General features: G+C 40.4%; 1 protein-coding gene across 5 annotated transcripts in view; it reads right to left on the bottom strand.

Moving 5' to 3' along the window:
• brd4 (bromodomain containing 4) overlaps positions 1-19,935 on the bottom strand; it is a 160,299-nt gene that overhangs the window by 58,504 nt on the left and 81,860 nt on the right. For all 5 annotated transcript variants that reach the window (XM_067973142.1, XM_067973143.1, XM_067973141.1 and 2 more), the window contains 4 exons: positions 18,995-19,299; positions 17,769-18,179; positions 7,411-7,539; positions 5,595-5,801 (listed from right to left, as the gene is read on the bottom strand). In XM_067973142.1, coding sequence (XP_067829243.1) covers positions 5,595-5,801; positions 7,411-7,539; positions 17,769-18,179; positions 18,995-19,299 — 1,052 coding nt within the window. The remainder of the gene's footprint in view (positions 1-5,594; positions 5,802-7,410; positions 7,540-17,768; positions 18,180-18,994; positions 19,300-19,935) is intronic.

Below are 19,935 nucleotides of genomic sequence, written 5' to 3'. Positions count from 1 at the left end.
TGTTGAAGTTGTACAAGACATTAGTAAGGCCACACTTGGAGTACTGTGTACAGTTCTGGTCACCCTATTATAGAAAGGATATTATTAAACTAGAAAGAGTGCAGAAAAGATTTACTAGGATGCTGCCGGGACTTGATGGTTTGACTTATAGGGAGAGGTTAGATAGACTGGGACTTTTTTCCCTGGAGAGTAGGAGGTTGAGGGGTGATCGTATACAAGTCTATAAAATAATGAGGAGCATAGATAAGGTAGATAGTCAAAATCTTTTCCCAAAGGTAGGGGAGTCTATAACGAGGGGACATAGATTTAAGGTGAGAGGGGAGAGATACAAAAGGGTCCAGAGGGGCAATTTTTTCACTCAAAGGGTGGTGAGTGTCTGGAACGAGCTGCCAGAGGCAGTAGTAGAGGCGGGTACAATTTTGTCTTTTAAAATGCATTTGGACAGTTACATGGGTAAGATGGGTATAGAGGGATATGGGCCAAGTGCAGGCAATTGGGACTAGCTTAGTGGTATAAACTGGGCGACATGGACATGTTGGGCCGAAGGGCCTGTTTCCATGTTGTAAACTTCTATGATTCTATCAGAAAGAAAAAAAACTGGCCCACATGCATCGTGGATGAGTCACTCATGATAGATGCCATCAATAACAGCAACACTGGAGCTAAAAATGATGCGCACTTGAATGCACACTCACTTCTGTCTCCAAATGATCTAGTCACGGCTAAAGTTTCTAACTCTCAAATTATCACCAGTGGAACCCAGAGTGTGAAATTCAGTCAACGCTGTGACTCAACTGTTGAATTTAACTAAATTCAACCATTTTGTTTCCACTCAAGTAAGTAGAGTTAATATGAATTAAGTCTAAAACACAGCATGTTGCTAAACTGATGATGTTGCACGGTGTTATACGCAGTAATGTCATCCTAAATGGAGTCAGATACTGTTTAAAGAGCTTGCCTTTCAGGAAACAGGAAAACCAAAATTTTGACTGGTTTTGAGTTCTCAAATTCTACTGTGACTTTAGTGTAATCGAATGTAATCACTTACTTAGAGATTAGAAAAAACAAAATGGTTCAAGTTACAGGATTTGGACAGTATCAAAACAACTTCTCACTTTCAAAAGAAGCCAGTTACTTTGTAGTGGGGGTATGGAACTTTTCAAAATGTTGCAAAACATTTCCACAACTCTGCTATTTCAAACTTTTAGCAAAACCTTTTTCACTCATTGATAAAATTGTGATCATCCTTGCTTAGTTAAGAGCGAGATTTCACAACCCCAAATCAGCTCCAAACTTCAATTCACTATGTTCAGCGACATGAACACTTTGCTTTCTACGACAACTTGACAATTAAAAACAGAAATTTTTAAAAGTGTAAAGCCAATATCCAGGCCCAGAGGGAGAAAATTGTGTAATTGGATTGTAGGTGATTGGGTTTGTTCAAGCCTGTAGTTTTATTCCAGTTGTACATTTGATCAAATTTACTGTGACTCAAAAACAAATTTCTTAAGCTGTAATCAGTTATAAAAATGGGAATCTGCAGAGTGAAAATTGTATTTGCACTACATTTTAACATTTGCTCTTGGGCAGTTTGTTTACTGTGGTTTCCTATGCAGTTGCAATCCAGTGTGCCACCCAGGACTATAATAACTTCAGGATGATTCGGAGGTCCTATCAAGTAGGGATAATAGCAATACTGAAGAAAAATGGAATGCTTTCAAAACTATCTTAAAGCAGAAGGAAGCCATGTATGCCCCTAAGGTTAAAAGACATGGTAAATTGGCTAACTGATTATTTTTTAAAAAACAGGTTTACAGAAAATTCAAGGACAGGCATCAAACAGTAACCTGTTTCCTTCAATGACTCAGAACAGCCAAAAAACATTGAAGAGACTAGTGGATATGTTAGGAGTCCCAGGATATGGCAGAGGTTTCAAATGACTATGATGATGATGCTGGATCAACAATACAAAATAGGGTTGATCCTAAAAAAGCTTTAATATGGAAGCAGATAATAGTCCTGGCTAGAATCAGTGCTCTTAAAACAAATCAGACAGATAGCCCTGAAAGAATTGTGTAGACTGGACAAGTTTCTGCAAGATCTTTGAGGAAGTAACGGGCAGGGTGGATAAAGGGGAACCAGTGGATGCAGTATATTTGTATTTCCAAAAGGCATTTGATAAGGTGCCACATAAAAGATTAATAAGAGCTCATGGTGTTGGGGGTAATATACCGGCATGGATAGAGGATTGGCTAAAAGGGTCATTTTCAAAATGGCAATCTGTAACTAGTGGGGTGCCGCAGGGATCAGTGCTGGGGCCTCAACTATTTACAATATATATCAATGACTTGGATGAAGGAACAGAGTGTCTTGTGACCAAATCTGCTGATGATGCAAAGATAGGTGGGAAAAGCAAGTTGCGATGAGGACACAGTGTCTGCAAAGGGATATTGACAGGTTAAGCGAAAGGGCAAAAATTTGGCAGATGGAATATAATGTGGGGGAAAATGTGAAGTCATCCACTTTGGGAGGAAAAATAAAAAAGCAAAATATTATTTGAATAGAGAAATACTACAAAATGCTGCAGTACAGAGGGATCTGGGTGTCTTCGAACATGAAACACAAAAAGTCAACATACAGGTGCAGCAGGTAATCTGGAAGGCAAACAGAACATTGGCCTTTATTTCTAGGGGGATGGGGTATAAAAGCAGGCAAATCATGCTACAACTGTACAGGGTGCTGGTGAGACCACACCTGGAGTACTGCATACAGTTCTGGTGCCCTTATTTAAGGAAGGTCATACTTGCATTGGAGACAGTTCAGAGAAGGTTCACTAGGTTGATTCCGGGTATGGAAGCGTGGTCTGATGAGGAAAGATTAAACAGATTGCGTCTGTACTCATTGGAGTTTAGAAGATTGAGAGAAAATCTTAATGAAACATACAAGATTCTGAGGGGACTCAATAGGGTCGATGCTGAGAGGATGTTACCCCTCATGGGGGCATCTAAAACTAGGGGGCATAGTCTCAGAATAAGGGGTCGCCCGTTTAAGACAGAAATGAGGAATTTCTTCTCCCAGAGGGTCGTGAATCTTTGGAATTCTTTACCCCAAAAAGCTGTGGAGGCTGAGTCATTGAATACATTCAAGGCTGAGTTAGACAAATTTTTGATCAGCAAGAGTCAAAGGGGATCTGGGGAAAGGGTGGGAAAGTGGAGTTGAGGTAAAAATCAGATCAGCCATGACCTCATTAAATGGCAGAGCAGGCTTGAGGGGCCGAATGGCCTGCTCTTATCTCATAGTCTGCAATTGGAAAATGCATCTACATATAGAAGGCAGGTTAGGTCATTGGCGTTTGCATCACCAGTCACTGTGGTCTCTTTGCTTGTTTGCCTTCAGGAGGATTTCCAAGAGTTTCTCCTCACTAAAATTGGCCTAAAGTTTTTTTTGCCATTTGCGGGAGATGGCGTGACTGCATGGGGGGTAGAGGGGAGAAATAGGATTGATTTGTAGAAATTGCACAGGAGATGGGATAGGCTCGATGGACCAGCTGTTTTCCTGTCCTTTTTTGAATGTTCATATAATAGATAATATGCACTAAACAGGCAGGTTGTCATGAAAACTTGTAAAAAAATAAGGTTAAATAAGCTAAATACTCAGTGACAGCCAACAGTTTTAACAGCCCGTGAACAGGATTTTTTAATATATATATATATATATACACACACACGGTAGATTATATATAAATAAGAGAGAGAGAAACTTCTGGGTGATGCATAAAGGTAATCTCAGTGAAGCTGTGAAAAGGCACTGAAAATACAAAACATGGGAGAATCAGCTCCAAAGTAGGAGAAAGCAAGTGGAACATAAATGGACAAAACTAACAATAAAGTGAAATGGATGGATTCTGAAGTTGTTACAGTCAATGTTTGAACTAGACAGTTGCAGAATGCCCAAGAGGAAAATACTGTTTGCATTGAATTTAGTTGTAGGCAGCCAAAGGTATGAAGTTCAAAATGGGAATGGAAGGGGGAACTGAAGTGGTGAGCCACAAAGAGGTCTCGAACAAACTTGGGAGGAGAACATGGGTGGGCAAAGTAGATAACCAATCTGCATTTGTTGTCCCACTGCAGAGGAGACCACGCCGAGAAGTGTGAATGGGAATGAAGGAAATACATGGAAATTGCTGTTTCACGTGTTAAGTGCATTTAGCGCCCAAGGGAATATACCTGGGATGGGGCAGCCAGGAACATGAGTGATGGAAGAATGAATGAGGGTGGTGGAGGGGATGACCTATTGGAAAGTTGAGATGGTGGCGGCAAGGTGGCGGGGGGGGGACTTGAAGAGATAACGTGGATGACAGCAGATGCTATGTTAGAGTCAGTGGATAATTGAGCAGAAGCAAAAAGGACAAAAGGGGCCAGCTTGTGATTGTGAGCGGGATATAGGGCAAACAGATGTCTGAGAATAGATGTGGGGAAAAGTCAGCAAAGAAAAAAAAGACATTTCAGAAGTGAGCGATGGAACCTTAGCAGGAAGGAGTGTGAGAAGAAAATTAAACAGTTAAATGTAAGTGACGGAGGAGAGATTTTTTTTTTAAAGTTAGAAGTTGAAGCAGAACCCATGTCAACTTTTAATAGGTCAAATAAGTTGTTGAAGGAAAGGGGAATATAAAGGGACATGGGGACATGAAGGAAAGGGGGATATAAAGTGGACTGGGCAGGCACAAGAACAGGGATATTGCTTGTGGGAGATAAACACCAATACTGATTGGTTGGGCTGAATGGCCTGTTATTGTGTTAGAATTTCTTTGTAATGTTTGAAATCCAAGCAGGTATGGGAGTCTGTTGGAAGAGTCTGAGATAAATCACATGATGGTGTGCGATGGGTAGAAATATGAAGTTACCTCTCCAGGTCCAGGTCAGAGGTACTGCAGGTTAACACTGCATTTTGCATGAACAGTCCAATAGTCTGTGCTGAAAAAGGGACAGAGCATCCCATTCAAGAATTAACCACTGTAATCTACCAAACAGGGAATTACAAACATGCAGAGAACAATGGAGTAATAAAGGACCAATCTGATCAACAATTCAGTTAGCAATAAACCCTGAGAGCAATGCTCGAATGGTTCATAAACGCTATCTTGATCCCAGAATGAGATGATAATCTTTTAATGGCTCTAGGGAATTTGACATACATACATAACGTTACGTTTTGGGGAGAAAAGTAAAGTAATACAGTTTTTGAGCCTGCTTTTACCAACAGGAGCTTGGGCTGACAGCCAGTCTACTGTGTGAGAACATTTGTACTGATGGATTAACAATACTACAATCATAGCTATTTATTAAATTTGCAGTTAATTACTGGGAAATAGCACAGCCAGTATATGCAAATTAACCAAGAGTTTAAGATAAGGAGCCAAAATAACATTTTGTAACTCTCACTAATTTACCATAAAATGTAATTATTTCAGGGCTGTTTATAAACTGCACAATCACCTGCCTACTGCTGCTAAAAAAATGCAGTTGTGGTGAATGCCAGGGTACTAGGATCAACCACAACCACCTTACTTAATACAGTGGCCTCAGAAGCAATACCTGTTCTTGGAGCTCAGCCAGCCTCTGTGCCCGCTCCTCCTCGGAATCATCTGTACTGCTGTCGCTATCAGAGGAGCTGTCACTGCTACTGTCACTCGAGGAGGAGGATGAGGCCTGGTTGGTCGGAGGTGGCACAGGAGGAGGAGATGGAACAACTGGTTCAACAGGCTCATCTGGCATTTTTGCAAAACGCATCTCAAACACATCCTGGAAAAAATGAAAACCCCAAAATATGAAAGCCAGCTTTTACCTCCTAGATCCATTTTGGTATACCATGAAGTGTTCATGGACTGCGGCTTTAATGCTGTGTGTTAAAAAGAGAGTGACCCATGACTCAACACATTAGTACCAATGCATTATATTATGAAGGAAATAGCTGATTCAAGCCCATCATTGTCCACGTGACAAATTCTTGGCTAAAGATGACAAGTAGAAGTTGAAGCATTTTCTCACAGGGAAGCAAAAGAGAATTTGAACCAAGCCATACGGTCACATCTCAGACAGGTTAGCTTATGAGCAACACTACCAAAAGCATTAGCAGGGTCACCTACTGTCTCCCACGGGGAACCTGTTCTGTGCTGAGGTATCGAGAATCATTCCCCCAACCCCCCACAAAACTACAAAACCCCAGGGTAATCACAAAAAAGGACTTCCCAAATTCTGATTTTTTTTAAAAATGTTTTTCTACTGTGAGCAAAAGAACAACCTTATCAAGACCAATTCTGGATCACAAACATTATAACTGTAGGGATCAAGTAATTGCCCCCTCGACCCTCCACCAACCCCCAAGAAATCTTCAAACTGCAGATTAAACCAATGCACCGTTGTAATGTAGGCAAACACAGCAGCTAATTTGCAAAGTAAGGTCCCACTAACAGCAATGAGATAAATTTCCAAATAATCTGTTGGATTAGAGATACACGTTGGCTAAGACGCTGGGAGAACTCCCCTTCTCTTCTTCGAATAGTGCTATGTGAGCTTTTACATTCAACTGAGAGGACAGATGAGATCTTGGTTTAACACGTCATCTGAAAGAAGGCACCTCTAACAATGCAGTACTCCATCAGTATTACACTCAAGTGTCAATCTGGATTATGTGCTTAAGTCTTTGGAGTGCAGCCTGAACCTCGTGACCACCTAACTCAGAGGCAAGACTGCTACCACTGAGCCTAGGCTAACACCTCAAAACCCAAAATCTTGGGCACATTTTTTTGATCTTTTCTACTTGGCACTCCTAACTATAAAGATGTGCGTACTTCACCCCTCGATCTTCGGTTTTACCGTCACCTTTTATATTAAGGCCAAGGAGGTGGATCATGTTTACTTCCAACATAGATGAAAACAAAAGTTTTTATATGAACGTCATTCTGCTTGAAAGACATTTTTCTTGTCCATTTGGAGGGACTGCTTTACAGCAGTTTATTTTGATAAATTACTTGCCTTCTGGTAAAAACACAAAAGGTTATTAGTTTAAATCCAACTTAAGTATAAAAACTTCTCAGCCTTCCTCCTTATCCTGTTCCCTCCTTTAGGTCACCATTTAATATACTATTCAATACTAAGGGGCTGTATCAAGGGGAGCAACAAGCAAGCGCACAAGAGCAGTCTCCAATCTTCCTGCAGGAAAACGCTGAAGAGTGTGAGCTCACTGCAAAGAATTACTAGAGTGAACAGTCATTCCACTAAACTGTAGATACTTATCTTTAAGCAATTTACATTTCCAGAGCAGTCATGTATAGAGATAAATCAGGGGGCTTTACAGACCAATGGACGAAGCGTTCATTACAATATATTCCTCTCAGAACCAGATACCAACCTGCAGTTTTCTTGCCATGGCCACCACCTCATGATCAGGAGGATTGTATTTGTAACAATTGGAGAACATCAACCGAACATCTGCTGCAAATTCTTGAGCGTCACCATACTGTCTGCTGTCCATTTTTGACTAGAAGCACAACAGGAGGAGATGTCAAAACTCATTGTTTGTAACTCAAACATGCTTATGATCATTTTGGAACCATTAGATATTTTAAACTGCAATACATTAATGCATTGGAGCTAGGGAACTACTTTCAACTGTCCCTACAAACTCTACAAAAATTCTGGAGGAAAAATTCCAACTTACTAAAGGCCTGGGCATCTGCGCCTGGACTGAACAGACTAACTTAATTACACCTAGAGTACTAGAATCGGTGCGCCCAACAAGGAACTACAGTTCAACATCATATGCGTGTCCAAAATAATTTACATTTAAAGTGGCTTCCTCAGCAAAGAATATTGTTCCAATTTAAAATATGAAAAAACTAAATAAGTATTGTTTTTGTTTTAAATGAATTTTATATAAACAGCAGAAAAACAAATGCACAAAGCAAGAGTCTCTCGATATCACTCCAATATCCCTCTACTCGCATACCTTCAATGCAGCCAAAGATGTCAAACAGCAATTCCTTATTCCCCTCAAAGTTCATATGAAGTACATGCTCATCTTTTATGTGGAGCACTCACTTCTATTTTACTGCTCTAGTGCTCTTCATATTCCTCGACAGTGTTTTGAAGTACAGAACAATGACTTTAGACCCATGTTCTCTCCCCTTCCCAAATAAAATTACATTTGAGTTTGATAAGCTACCACCCCCCTCCCAAATTAAGCACAACTTTTACCAATGGATCCTAAAATGCTAATATTAAGCATTGTCTTTGCAGCTCCGTCTTTCACAGAAATAATCTGATAAATGTAGCGATGTGTGGAATAAATTTCATTCCAGCTACATAGCACAAGTCTGACCTAGAACAGACATGAACTATGCGCATGTATACTTAACTAGAGCATCTCCCATAGTGCTGTTCACAGGTTCCAGGCTGATGCAAGTTGTAAAACTCCCCATCTTTTCTATTTTAAGGAATCTTACAACACCAGGTTATAGTCCAACTGTTTTATTTGAAAATCACAAGCTTTCGGAGGCTTTCTCCTTCGTCAGATGAGCGAGTGTGACGAAAAATTTTCAAATAAAACAGTTGGACTATAACCTGGTGTTGTAAGATTCCTTACATTTGTCAACCCCAGTCCATCACCGGCATCTCCACATCATCTTTTCTATGTATGTTTCTGTCCCGTTCTTGACTCTTAAGTCCCTGATGTTGCTTTGCCTTTCCCTCTATAAAAAGTGAACCTTTAAAAATCACCAGCACATGTGGCACCACTACATCACAAATGGAGTGTAAGACCAGTAAGACCAGTAAAGAAAGAAAGACTTGCACTTATATAGCGCCTTTCACAACCTCAGATAGCCCAAAGCGCTTTACAGCCAATGAAGTTCTTTTGAAGTGTAGTTGCCGTTGTAATGTAGGAAACGCGGCAGCCAATTTGCACACAGCAAATCACAGTAGTGACACAACAGCAACACTAAGACAGGCAGACTGTCTCCAAATGGTAGAAATTCCCATTGCAGGGAAGCTGGACTTACAAAAGTAACACTTATTCCATTGTGGACCCAAGTCTAATAGGTATCTACTTTGGCTTTGAGTGTATTTGGGCACATCATTGCTGTACAAACAAACTCATTGAATCCCTACAGCACCACATGGGAGCCCAATTGTGGAAGAGTCACATTATTAGCCAATAAAATTGCTAAAAAGCGACACCAGCCATGTTATTACTGGCCAATGAGATTGCTAGAAAGAGACTAATATTTGGGATGGTCATGGGATTACTAGCCAAGATAGCTCACAGCAACACAACAATTTTGTTTATATATGGATTTCCTGCAAATAAATTGCACAGAATGTTTTAAGATGTACAAGAGATGAAATGCATTAGGATTGGAATAATTTGTCCCTAATTGAGTTAATCAGAGACACACATCACTGTGACATGGGGACCTTATGGAAAATTAGTACTTAAACACTATTTGAATTTGTAAGCAAGTACTATCAATCCAGGTCACATGAGCAGACTACATTTCAGAATCTAGACTGCAGCTGGGGTACCTCCAAAATCTGACATGATTGAATTAGGGCATCACATTGGCTATCAAAAAAAATATTGTTCATACTGGCTGGTCTCCCAGAATGAATATAGTTAAGCTACAGGGTAAAAGTCAGCAAAACAATGCTGTGTTTTATTGCTACATCTACTGCAGTGAGGGCTTATCACACTTTTAATCTTGTGTGCTCCCTTTTCTTGTTAATTTTGAAAATTCCTGAATCATAACTTCCCTCCATTCTTATTGCATCTTTCATCCTGAAATTTTGGGGTTTATGTTGCCTTTTAAAAACCTTCCCGAGCTTTAATTCCTTTGTCAGTTTCCTCCACCTAGCCACACATATATAGCCCCTTCTCCCATTATACTCCAATCATTCCTAGATTCTCCATGACAGTTGAGGTCATTAGCATTATCTTCAAAATGTAACAGAAGCACGTGTCTTACAAAAAGCCAGAACAGACACGATGGGCCGAATGGCCCCCTTCTGCGCTGTATGATTTTAGAACACTTATCTGGACTTCTCCAAGGTTCAAGCAACTGGTGCTGAAATTTACAAATTTCAGAATTTACCCCAAGCATGTAAACTTTTTTACTTTCCACAAGACTGGGTTGAGGGTCAAGGGAATGTGAGACAATGTAAAAAAAATACAAGGAATGTTATTAATTCAGTTACGATTTTGAAGACTTTTAATGACTCTCCTTTCAATTCTCCACCTTTCTGATTCCACACAATGGTACAGCAATTGAAACTTTGCCATTCTGATCACCACAAAGTCAGCCAGAGCCACCTCAAGGGAAAAGCACTGAAAGCAGAGGCATCAAGGAGGAAGGATAGGGTCAGAATGATCAAGAGAGGTAACGAGAAGGAATGTAGCGAAAAGCACTGGAATGGGATTGAAGATCAGACATAAAAGCAGCCCAAGAATTTTCCCAAAACCTGTATTTCCTTTGTAAACCAGCTGCAACAGTGACAAGCCTATGCATTTGTTTCCACCCCAAGCTCACTGACTGCAAAGGGGGCTGCCTCACCATAGAATCATAAAGCAATGCAGCACAGAAAGAGGCCATTCAGCTCATCGTGCCTGCGCCGGCTCTTTGAAAGAGCTATACAATTAGTCCCTCGCTCTTTCCCCGTAACCCTGCAAATTTTTCCCCTTCAAGTAGTTATCCAACTCCCTTTTTGAAAGTTACTATTAAATCTGGTTCCACCACCCTTTCAAGCAGTGCATTCCAGATCACAACTTGCTGCATAAAAAAGTCTCCCCTCTGATTCCTTTGCCAATTACCTTAAAATTGGAATTTTTAAAGCCAACTCATTGAAAGGTTTCCTAAAAATGTAATGCAACTGGATAAACCCATTCTCACACAAGTCTAGTAAGAAACTCCTTCCACATGATCAGACGATGGAGCCACAAGTGATGAATCTGCAATACTCAGGCACTTTATAGCAGTATTAAGACTTGCAACCTACGATACTGAACTGAAATGTTATTTCTGCGGTGCCCAACAAGTTTGAAAATAAATTGAAGCAAATAATTTTAATTGCAAAGCAAAACCAATTGCATTTTCAATTACATGCCCTTGATCAATCCATTTTTTTTTTGTGGTTCACACACAACATATAGATAAGAACAATCTCACTGCAGTGTGTTAAGAATGTGTCCAAGTAATTGTTCTTAATCTTGACATCATCTTACTAACCAAGCAGTACGAAATTATTACCATCATAGATTCTTACCCAGAATGTATGAGAGAATAATCTATGGTACTCCAATTGCATTTAAGGTTATACTGGCATTCTCCACAACACAGCAGAATGAGGCTCAAATCACTTGATAGGATTAGAAGCATCAAAAGGATATGTATTGAGGCAGAGGAGCAGCAAGAGGAAGAATGGAAGCAGAAGCACAGAAAACTAAGATCAACTATGGAGGTATCCTTCCTGCTACATTTGGGCAGTCTACAGCTGTAGCAGTATTTACAACCTGCTACACAGAACAGTATTGTTAAAGATAATGTTGCCACACCACAATTAAATTATTCATAGATGATTTGAGTTTAATGGTTAGAAGATTGGTACGTCTCTTTTAAGCAAGCTCACTGACCAACAGTAATCATGTGCCTTTCCAATTGCTGATAGAGATAATGGTTTCAATCGTTAGCGACATTCTCCAGCAATCTCATTGGCTAGTAGTTATCACATCACCTTTAAGACGTTAGTGACATTTCAAAGCAATCTCGATGACCAATATTAATCACATATTCTGTTCCTGTAGCTTTATAGCAATCGCACTGACTACTGTCAATCACTCGACGAGCCTGATCGGTCAGTGTTTGACAAGAGTTCCAGACCAATGCAAGTAAAGGCAGGCCACAAGGGTCAGGAAATCAGAAGATTTCATTTTATATAGTAATGGCTCATTTCCCTATTAACCATGTGGCTGTTTCCGTGATAACTGCAGCCTGTTGGTTTTGAGTGATAATTAACCCATGGGAATAGTATGACTAGAAAATTAAGTTATTGGTCCATAGTGACCATTGCTTATTGGCCCCTGGTCTGAATTGCGTCTGAATTTTCAGAATTCCTCCAAGACCATATATAGAATAAGAATTCATATGCGGAAATGACCAATAGAATAGCAAGAAACATACAAATATTTAGTATAAAGCATAATATGCTTTAAAAATATTTTAGTCCGTGTACAACTAGTAGATCTAAAGGATAATTACTCCAGCTGTGACAATGGATATATAACTGAAGAGTAAAACATGGAACTAGTAACACTTACCTTCAAATCTGCTCGCAACCGAGAATTAAGTTAACTACTGAAAATTTACAATTTCAAAAGCTACTGTCGAACAATTAGAAGCGCCTAAAGACTAATTAATTTAGTTGCACAGTCACATGTGGTTAGATACTTGCTCCAATTCCATTACAATGTAATACTCTCACTGCCAAATTTGCAAGTTTTCGCAGAAAAATGGATGGAATTGCAAAATTCATTTCCTGGGATATTGATTAAAATTCCACATAAAAACAGAATTTGACTTATTCAGTCAGCCACAGCAAATGGTTTTAATTATAAGCATATGGAATTGCAGAATATGACCCCGAAAACATCAGTACAAATCTTGAAATCCATCTAATTTGAATCTTTCCAGTTACCATAAATCAGTAGCCCAATTATTCTCCTTTATTGTCCCTGACTTTACTACTCAAACTACTGCCCTGCCAGGGGGAAACAAAGTGGGATTAGCTCCATGGATTTATCCCTCATATCATCTCCACTACTTCGTAGGTGTAACACATACAAACAAATGAGTCAAGACTGTCTCTCCCTGTTCTACTGTCACCTTTGTTATATTGACAGATAGTTGGTGGGGAAGCACACCTACTGGTTTAATGTAGAATGTACATAGAGTCCAAAGTGCAGAAGCAGGCCATTTGGCCCAACTGGTCTATGCCGATGTTCATGCTCCACATGAGCCTTCTCCCTCCCTACTTCATGTAACCCTATCAGCATACCATTCTATTCCTTTCTCCCTCCTGTGCTCATCTGACTTCCCCATAACAACATCTATGCTATTTGCCTCAACCACTGTGTTTGGTAACGTGTTCCACACTCTTACCAATCTTGGGTAAAGAAGTTTCTCCTGAATTCCCTATTGGATTCATTAGTGACTCTCTTATTTATGACTCCCCTACAAATGGAAACATTTTCTGTGTCTATCTTATCAAACTCTTTCATAATCTTGAAGACCTCTATCAGATCTCCCCTCAGTCTTTTTTCTAGAGAAAAGAGTCCCAGCCAGCTTAGCCTTTCCTGATAAGTAAGTCCCAGCCAGCTTAGCCTTTCCTGATAAGGTGCAAAACTTCATTTCCGCATATGAAGTTTTGCACCTTCCCCAATGCCTCTAAATCCTTTTCATAGCCAGAGACCAGAACTGTGCACAGTACTCTAAGTATGGTCTAACCAAGGTTCTATACAAGTATAACTTCTCAAAGGGATTCAGAACACAGGATTTGCTGGCACATAAATTTTAGGTTTTGAGACTTATTAATGGTGCTTACTTGCAGGGACAGACCTAAAACCAATTTCAGATAGTCATAGACAGTGCTGTTCCAAATTTATTCTTGGGCTGGGAGATATTAGGTGTCACATAGAAACTTACAGCACAGAAGGCTGCCATTCGGCCTATCGTGCCTGTGCAAACTCTTTGAAACAGTTATCCAATGAGTCCCACTCTCCTGCTCTTTCCTCAAAGCCCTGAAATTTTCTCCTTCAAGTATTTATTCAATTCCCTTTTGAAAGTTACCATTGAATCTGCTTCCACCACTTTCAGGCAGTGCATTCTGGATCATAACTCGCTGCGTAAGAAAAATTCTCATCTCCCCTCTGGCTCTTTTGCCAATTACCTTAAAATCTGTGTCCTCTGGTTACTGACCCTTCTGCCAGTGGAAACAGTTTCTCCTTATTTTACTCTATCAAAACCCTTCATAATTTTGAATGCTTCTATTAAATCTCCCCTTAACCTTCTCTGCTCTAAAGGAGAACAATGTGGAAGCTACATCATTAAATAAATTTAAAACAGAAATCGACAGTTTCCTAGAAGTAAAGGGAATTAGGGGTTACGGGGAGCGGGCAGGAAATTGGACATGAATTTAGATTTGAGATTAGGATCAGATCAGCCATGATCTTATTGAATGGCGGAGCAGGCTCGAGGGGCCGATTGGCCTACTCCTGCTCCTATTTCTTATGTTCTAATCCCAACTTCTTTAGTCTTTCCACATAACTGAAGTTCCTTGTTCCTGGTACTATTCCAGTAAATCCCATCTGCACCCTCTCTACCGTGACATATTTCCTAAAGTGTGGTGCACAGAATTGGACAACATGCCAGCTGAGGCCTAACCAATGATTTATAAAGGTTTAGCATAACCTCCTTGCTTTTCTACTCTATGCCACTATTTATAAAGCCCAGGATCCTATATGCTTTTTTAACAGCACAATCAACTTGTCCTGTCACCTTCCAAGATTTGTGTATATAAACACCCAGGTCTCTGTTCTTGCACCCTCTTTAAAATTGTACCATTTAGTTTATATTGCATCTCCTCATTCTTCCTTCCAAAATGCATCACTTCACAGTTCCCTGCGTTAAATTTTATCTGCCATGCGTCTGCCCTTTTCACCAGTCTATGTCCTCCTGAAGTCTGCTACTATCCTCCTCACTCTTCACTACTTTTCCAAGTTTTGTGTCATCTGCAAACTTTGAAATGATGTCCTGTACACCCTAGTCCAGGTCATTAATATATCAAAAAGAGCAGTGGTTCTAATACCGACCTTGGGGGTGGGGGGAGGGGAGAGGGGGTGTGGGACACCATTATATACAACCCTCCAGTCTGAAAAAAACCATTCACCATGACTCTGCTTTCTGTTCCTTAGCCAATGCCGCTTTAATCCCATGGGCTTCAATTTTGCTAACAAGTGTATTAAATGGGTACTTTATCAAGCACCTTTTGAAAATCCATATACACATCAACTCTCTGTTAACTGCAAAGAACTCAATCAAGTTAGTCAAACATGATTTGCCTTTAGCAAATCTGTGCTGGCTTTCATTGATTTTTCCAAGTGACAATTAATTTTGTCCTGGATTATTGTCTCGAAAGGTTTCCCCACCACCCACGTTACGCTGACTGGCCTGTAGTTGTTGGGTTTATCCCTCTTCCCATTTTTGAACAGTGGCGTAACATTTGCAATCCTCCAGTCCTCTGGCACCGCTCCCATATCTAAGGATTCCAAGATTGTAGTCACAGCCTCCGCTATTTCCACCCTTATTTCCCTCAGCAACCTAGAATGCATCCCATCTGGTCCGGGTGACTTTTCTACTTTGAGCGCTGTCAACCTAAGTACAACCTCTATCTATTTTTATCCTATCCAATTTCTCTACTACCTCCTCCTTTACTGTGACATTGGCAGCATTCTTTTGTGAAGCAATACATATGCACCCTCAATTTATTTAGAGGGAATGCTATAACTGGGGGCAATAATTCTCAATGAAAGTAGTACAATGAAATTTTGTGCTATATTGAGTATCCATTAAGTCATTTGCCACTGCAATCAATTGCAATCTTCAGGTTCTTCTTAATTTTGTTCATTTTCCCCGATCCCAATTCCTTCCCAGTTCTTTGTTTCGCCAGTCCACGCTCCTCCTCCAGGCAGCATTTTGCTTCCAGCTTCACCATCACCACCACCACAAATTAGCCAGTCATGAAGACGAGTTACATGACAATCTCACCCAACCTCTTTAGGGACGATATTTGGGCTCAATCTAGCACTTCACTCCAGCAACACACCCAAGATTTGGTACGCAACAGAATTAGGGGTGCAGGAGAAGTTAACCTGGTGCCCTCTACTCCATAATATCTTGCGTTGGCACTCCAAGTGTAGTTTTCCAAACATCACTGAGTTGAAATCCACAGGAAATTCGCATTAGGTTCAGAAAACAATCTGTTGGCAATTTAGTGCTTCATAACCTCTAACAAATTATGTAAAAGAATTCTAAGCGCTTTAATAAGGAGAGGAAGTAAGACTTATTAAATTTCTGAAATAGTAAACACCTAGCTGCTGTGAATTTCCAGGACAAACCTAGTGGGTAGTACTGGGATTAAACTGCTGCAATTATATTCCTTGGTTTTTAACTCCAAGCAACAAGGCATCACTTAATAAAGCTGGTTTGTAACTTTAAAAACGTTTCTACTTTTCCTTATGTACTTGTCATTCTAAATGCTTGCCATTTCTACGGCCGGGGGGGGGGGGGGGGGGGGGGGGGGGAAGAACGGTGGAGAGAGAAAAAGAAACATGTAATTCCATAATCAACACTGATTTGGAATCAGGACACAGGCTAGCCTCAGGAGGTCATCATTCCAGGATGGTCATTTACAAGCACACATGAAGACACTGCCAGATGCAGCTTATCATTAAACCATAGCAAGACAATTTCACATTCTATAGTTTTCTGCTTCACAAACAAGGCTGACTGCAAAGCTCATAAACACCAATCACAATCAACCTCACGAGTCGAAATAAAACCCACACAGCAGTCGTCCATTAGCACTCTTTATAGCACTCAGTGTGTTTAATTGGAAGAAAATTCCTGTTTTGTTAAAAAGATAATTAGGATGGAAAACCAGAGTAAACCACCTAGTGACTCGCTAATTTGCTTCATAGTCAAACTTGAAATACAATTTTAATATCCACTGTAAGTTGAGCTTTGGGTGAATTATTAGGACCAACAGGAGGAAGCAGACTTTAGCACCAATTGCCAGAGGTCCAGAGGACTCCATAAGGCAATAACCTTTATACAATGTGTATAATTTACTGAACTTTGTAACATGATTGATTTAATTCTTTTTCTGATTACTTTTTTCTTCTGCAAAGAGAGATTGTGGGCTTGGGAGAATGGGGTTACTTTGGTTATCTTTCCTATTAAACAATGGAACTCTTTGCTTGGATGATTACCAAATAGCTTATAGTTCTGCTCCCCTTACACCCTCCCTTTTTTTGAATTAAACAGTAAAAAGCTGAGTAGTTCTAGACAAGTTTTACTGGATTCCAGTATTCAAAACATAGTTTCTTCATAAAAAAACAGCTGAAAAACAGTTTTTTGCTTTAAATTATTCTCTTCAATTTTTCCTAAATCAGATTATATTTATTCAATTTGTATTTAAATAGTATTTAAACCTTGGTTGTCCAATTTAAAATACCATTAAAAGAACACTTAGAATTATTTTTTTAATCTCAAGAGTTTCCTCAGACTGGGCAGAACCTTAGACCAGCTGACCAAAGCAATGCCAAAATGCAGCAGGAATTCAAAACTCTTCTGGGTCCAATTTGGTCTTTGTACTGACCACATGCATGCGCTCTAAGAACCAGAGTATTGCAAGATGCATCAAGCTATTAACCCTTGCAACTTAAAATGGCTTCAACCACGTCTTTCGTTGGGACTGAGCCTGTACAGTGTCTTGAGGCAGACAATATAAAAAGTTGCTCAGGATATTTCTCAAGCACTCTGTTAAAGAACCAGAGTGGGATACAGCACACCTCAAAATGATCAACACAGGACAGATTCAATGATGCTTTACAATCCAAGCTCTAAAGTTACAGCTACGAGAGACTGTAAGGTATTGGCTTACTTTAATAGTACTGAGATCCATGGGGTGTTTAATAATGTCGTGATAATCGTGCAGTCCCAAGGCTTCTACGTCCACGGGTTTGTAGAAGGGCCAGGCATAGGCTGCATGCTTCTTGGCGAACATTTCCTTAAGAATGCCAGTGCAGTACTTCAACTGTTCTGAAACTTTTCCACTGCCAACCACAACCCCACCACCACCATTACCCACAACCCCACCACCCCCACCCTTCTCTAGATGTTGCTGCTGGGAGTCTGGCATCTCTTTCTTAGCAGGTTTTGGAGGTCTGCCACTTCTGGATGGGATCTTTGCAGGTTTGGGTTCGGTCATTAATGGAGAAGACTCTCGACTCTTCACTGCAACATTGGTTGTCGGAGTTGTTGTATCAGCTTTCCTTTTCACACCCTTTTTAAGCTGAAAGAGAAAGAAAAGAGTACGTATTAGGACCAAACACGCCAATCTACTCGGCAGTATTAACTGAACAGCATACATATATGGGAAAAAGAGGGGGAGTTTAAAAATATAATTTATACTTGTAACTGATGCAAACGCTCACTACTTCAAAATGCCCCTTTTTCACACTGCCCCAACCTACAAAATGGAAAGTTCCTGGGTTCTGACCACTTCACAGAGAGAAAGAGAGATGAGAGATGACTGGAGTCAGGTTTTGGTCCCAGGGTGAAAGGCACAACCCAGCCAAAAGCAAATGAAAACCACAACCATGGCTGGTGGCTTCCAGCCTCAGACATGGTTTGTCTAAAAAGTCCACAAGATTCTTATCAAACGTTTCAACTGCTGTGCTACTAGGCCAGCTACAGCAGTGGGAATTTAAAGTACAATGATGTGTCTACAAAGAATCCAATGCTCTGGAAAACGGCTCAGAATTAATTAAGAATACACTCTGGCTTAACCAAGTCCTCATTTGTTTTTCTTGTGTTCTCATTTTCCTCAGACCTTAATATTGGGTTGAGTCAGTCTGGAGCACAAATGAATCATACACTCATTATCTTCCAATTTGGGTAATAGGGAACACTATGAAAAACATCTGCAAAGTCTGCAGCTTATTTTATTAACTTGCTAACAGATTCTAAAAATGTTGGGACTTTCCTGCAAACATTTGTGGTACAACACTGACTTCCCTATATGCTGGGAACCAGATGATCCAAGTTTAGGAGAGGGAAGGATGGAGAGAACACTACTAGTGGAAAAGCTACTGAAGAGGTATCTACCTTTGAAGGCTGTGATGCTGTTGTCATCACCGTTGTTGGCGTGAGGGTCGGCATTGGGGGTGCTGATGTATGTGGCGACACTGTTGTCGTCGGTGGCTGGACAATTAAGTCAGGAGTCGCAGGAGGAAATGACTGGGGTGTGGGTGCCGGCACCGATACTGATGGAAGCTGTGGCTGTGGAGGCGCTGGCTGAGAGGCCTGAGGCGCCCGCTGGGGTGGTGGCTGCTGCGGCTGTGCTGGTGCCGATGCTGGCACTGTCGTCTGTGTGACAGTCTGTACTGTTGACACGTTGGGTTTAGACTGAACTAAATGAAAACAAAATGACAGTCATCTATATTAAATATTTAAACTGATGGATACGCTCAACTCCAACAAAAAAAGATCATGAAATAGCTTCCCACATAACTGCAAGCATAACTATTCACATCTATCGTAGACCACTTTACCTATATATAAAATATATCACGAAGTTAGAATTGAGGAAAAGCACTGACGCTACTCTTAAGAATTAGGCACTGTGACGCTTCCCCCACTATACATACAAGTCTCAGTTTTGGGAGGATGCAGCAGCAAAGGAACAGAATTGTTGACGCAGAAAAAAAACTCCTAATTCACACTTGATGGGACACAGAACTAAAGGGACACGTTTCTACATGGAAGTTGAACTACATTTATAAGACTAACACGTAGGTTATCCAACAGTCACGTGTTCAAATTCAATAAAGAAATGAATTATGCAAAAGTTGTGCAGAATGAGAGATTATTCTCTGACAACACTAAGCCAGCTTTAAGCAGTCAAGAGAACCTCAAATCAAAATCAATGGTTCAATAAAAGGCAGTCTATTGCTCCATGTAGATGATATGGCCAGAGCATGCAGTTTCTCTTGACATCAGTAGCCAACATATGGGTGCAGTGAACTTTAACCTTCTGTGGCATTTTT

Source organism: Heptranchias perlo, chromosome 37 (genome assembly GCF_035084215.1).
Source record: "Heptranchias perlo isolate sHepPer1 chromosome 37, sHepPer1.hap1, whole genome shotgun sequence".
Taxonomy (NCBI): domain Eukaryota; kingdom Metazoa; phylum Chordata; class Chondrichthyes; order Hexanchiformes; family Hexanchidae; genus Heptranchias; species Heptranchias perlo.
The sequence above is the reverse complement of the archived record's forward strand: the minus strand, read 5'-3'. Positions and strand labels throughout refer to the sequence as shown.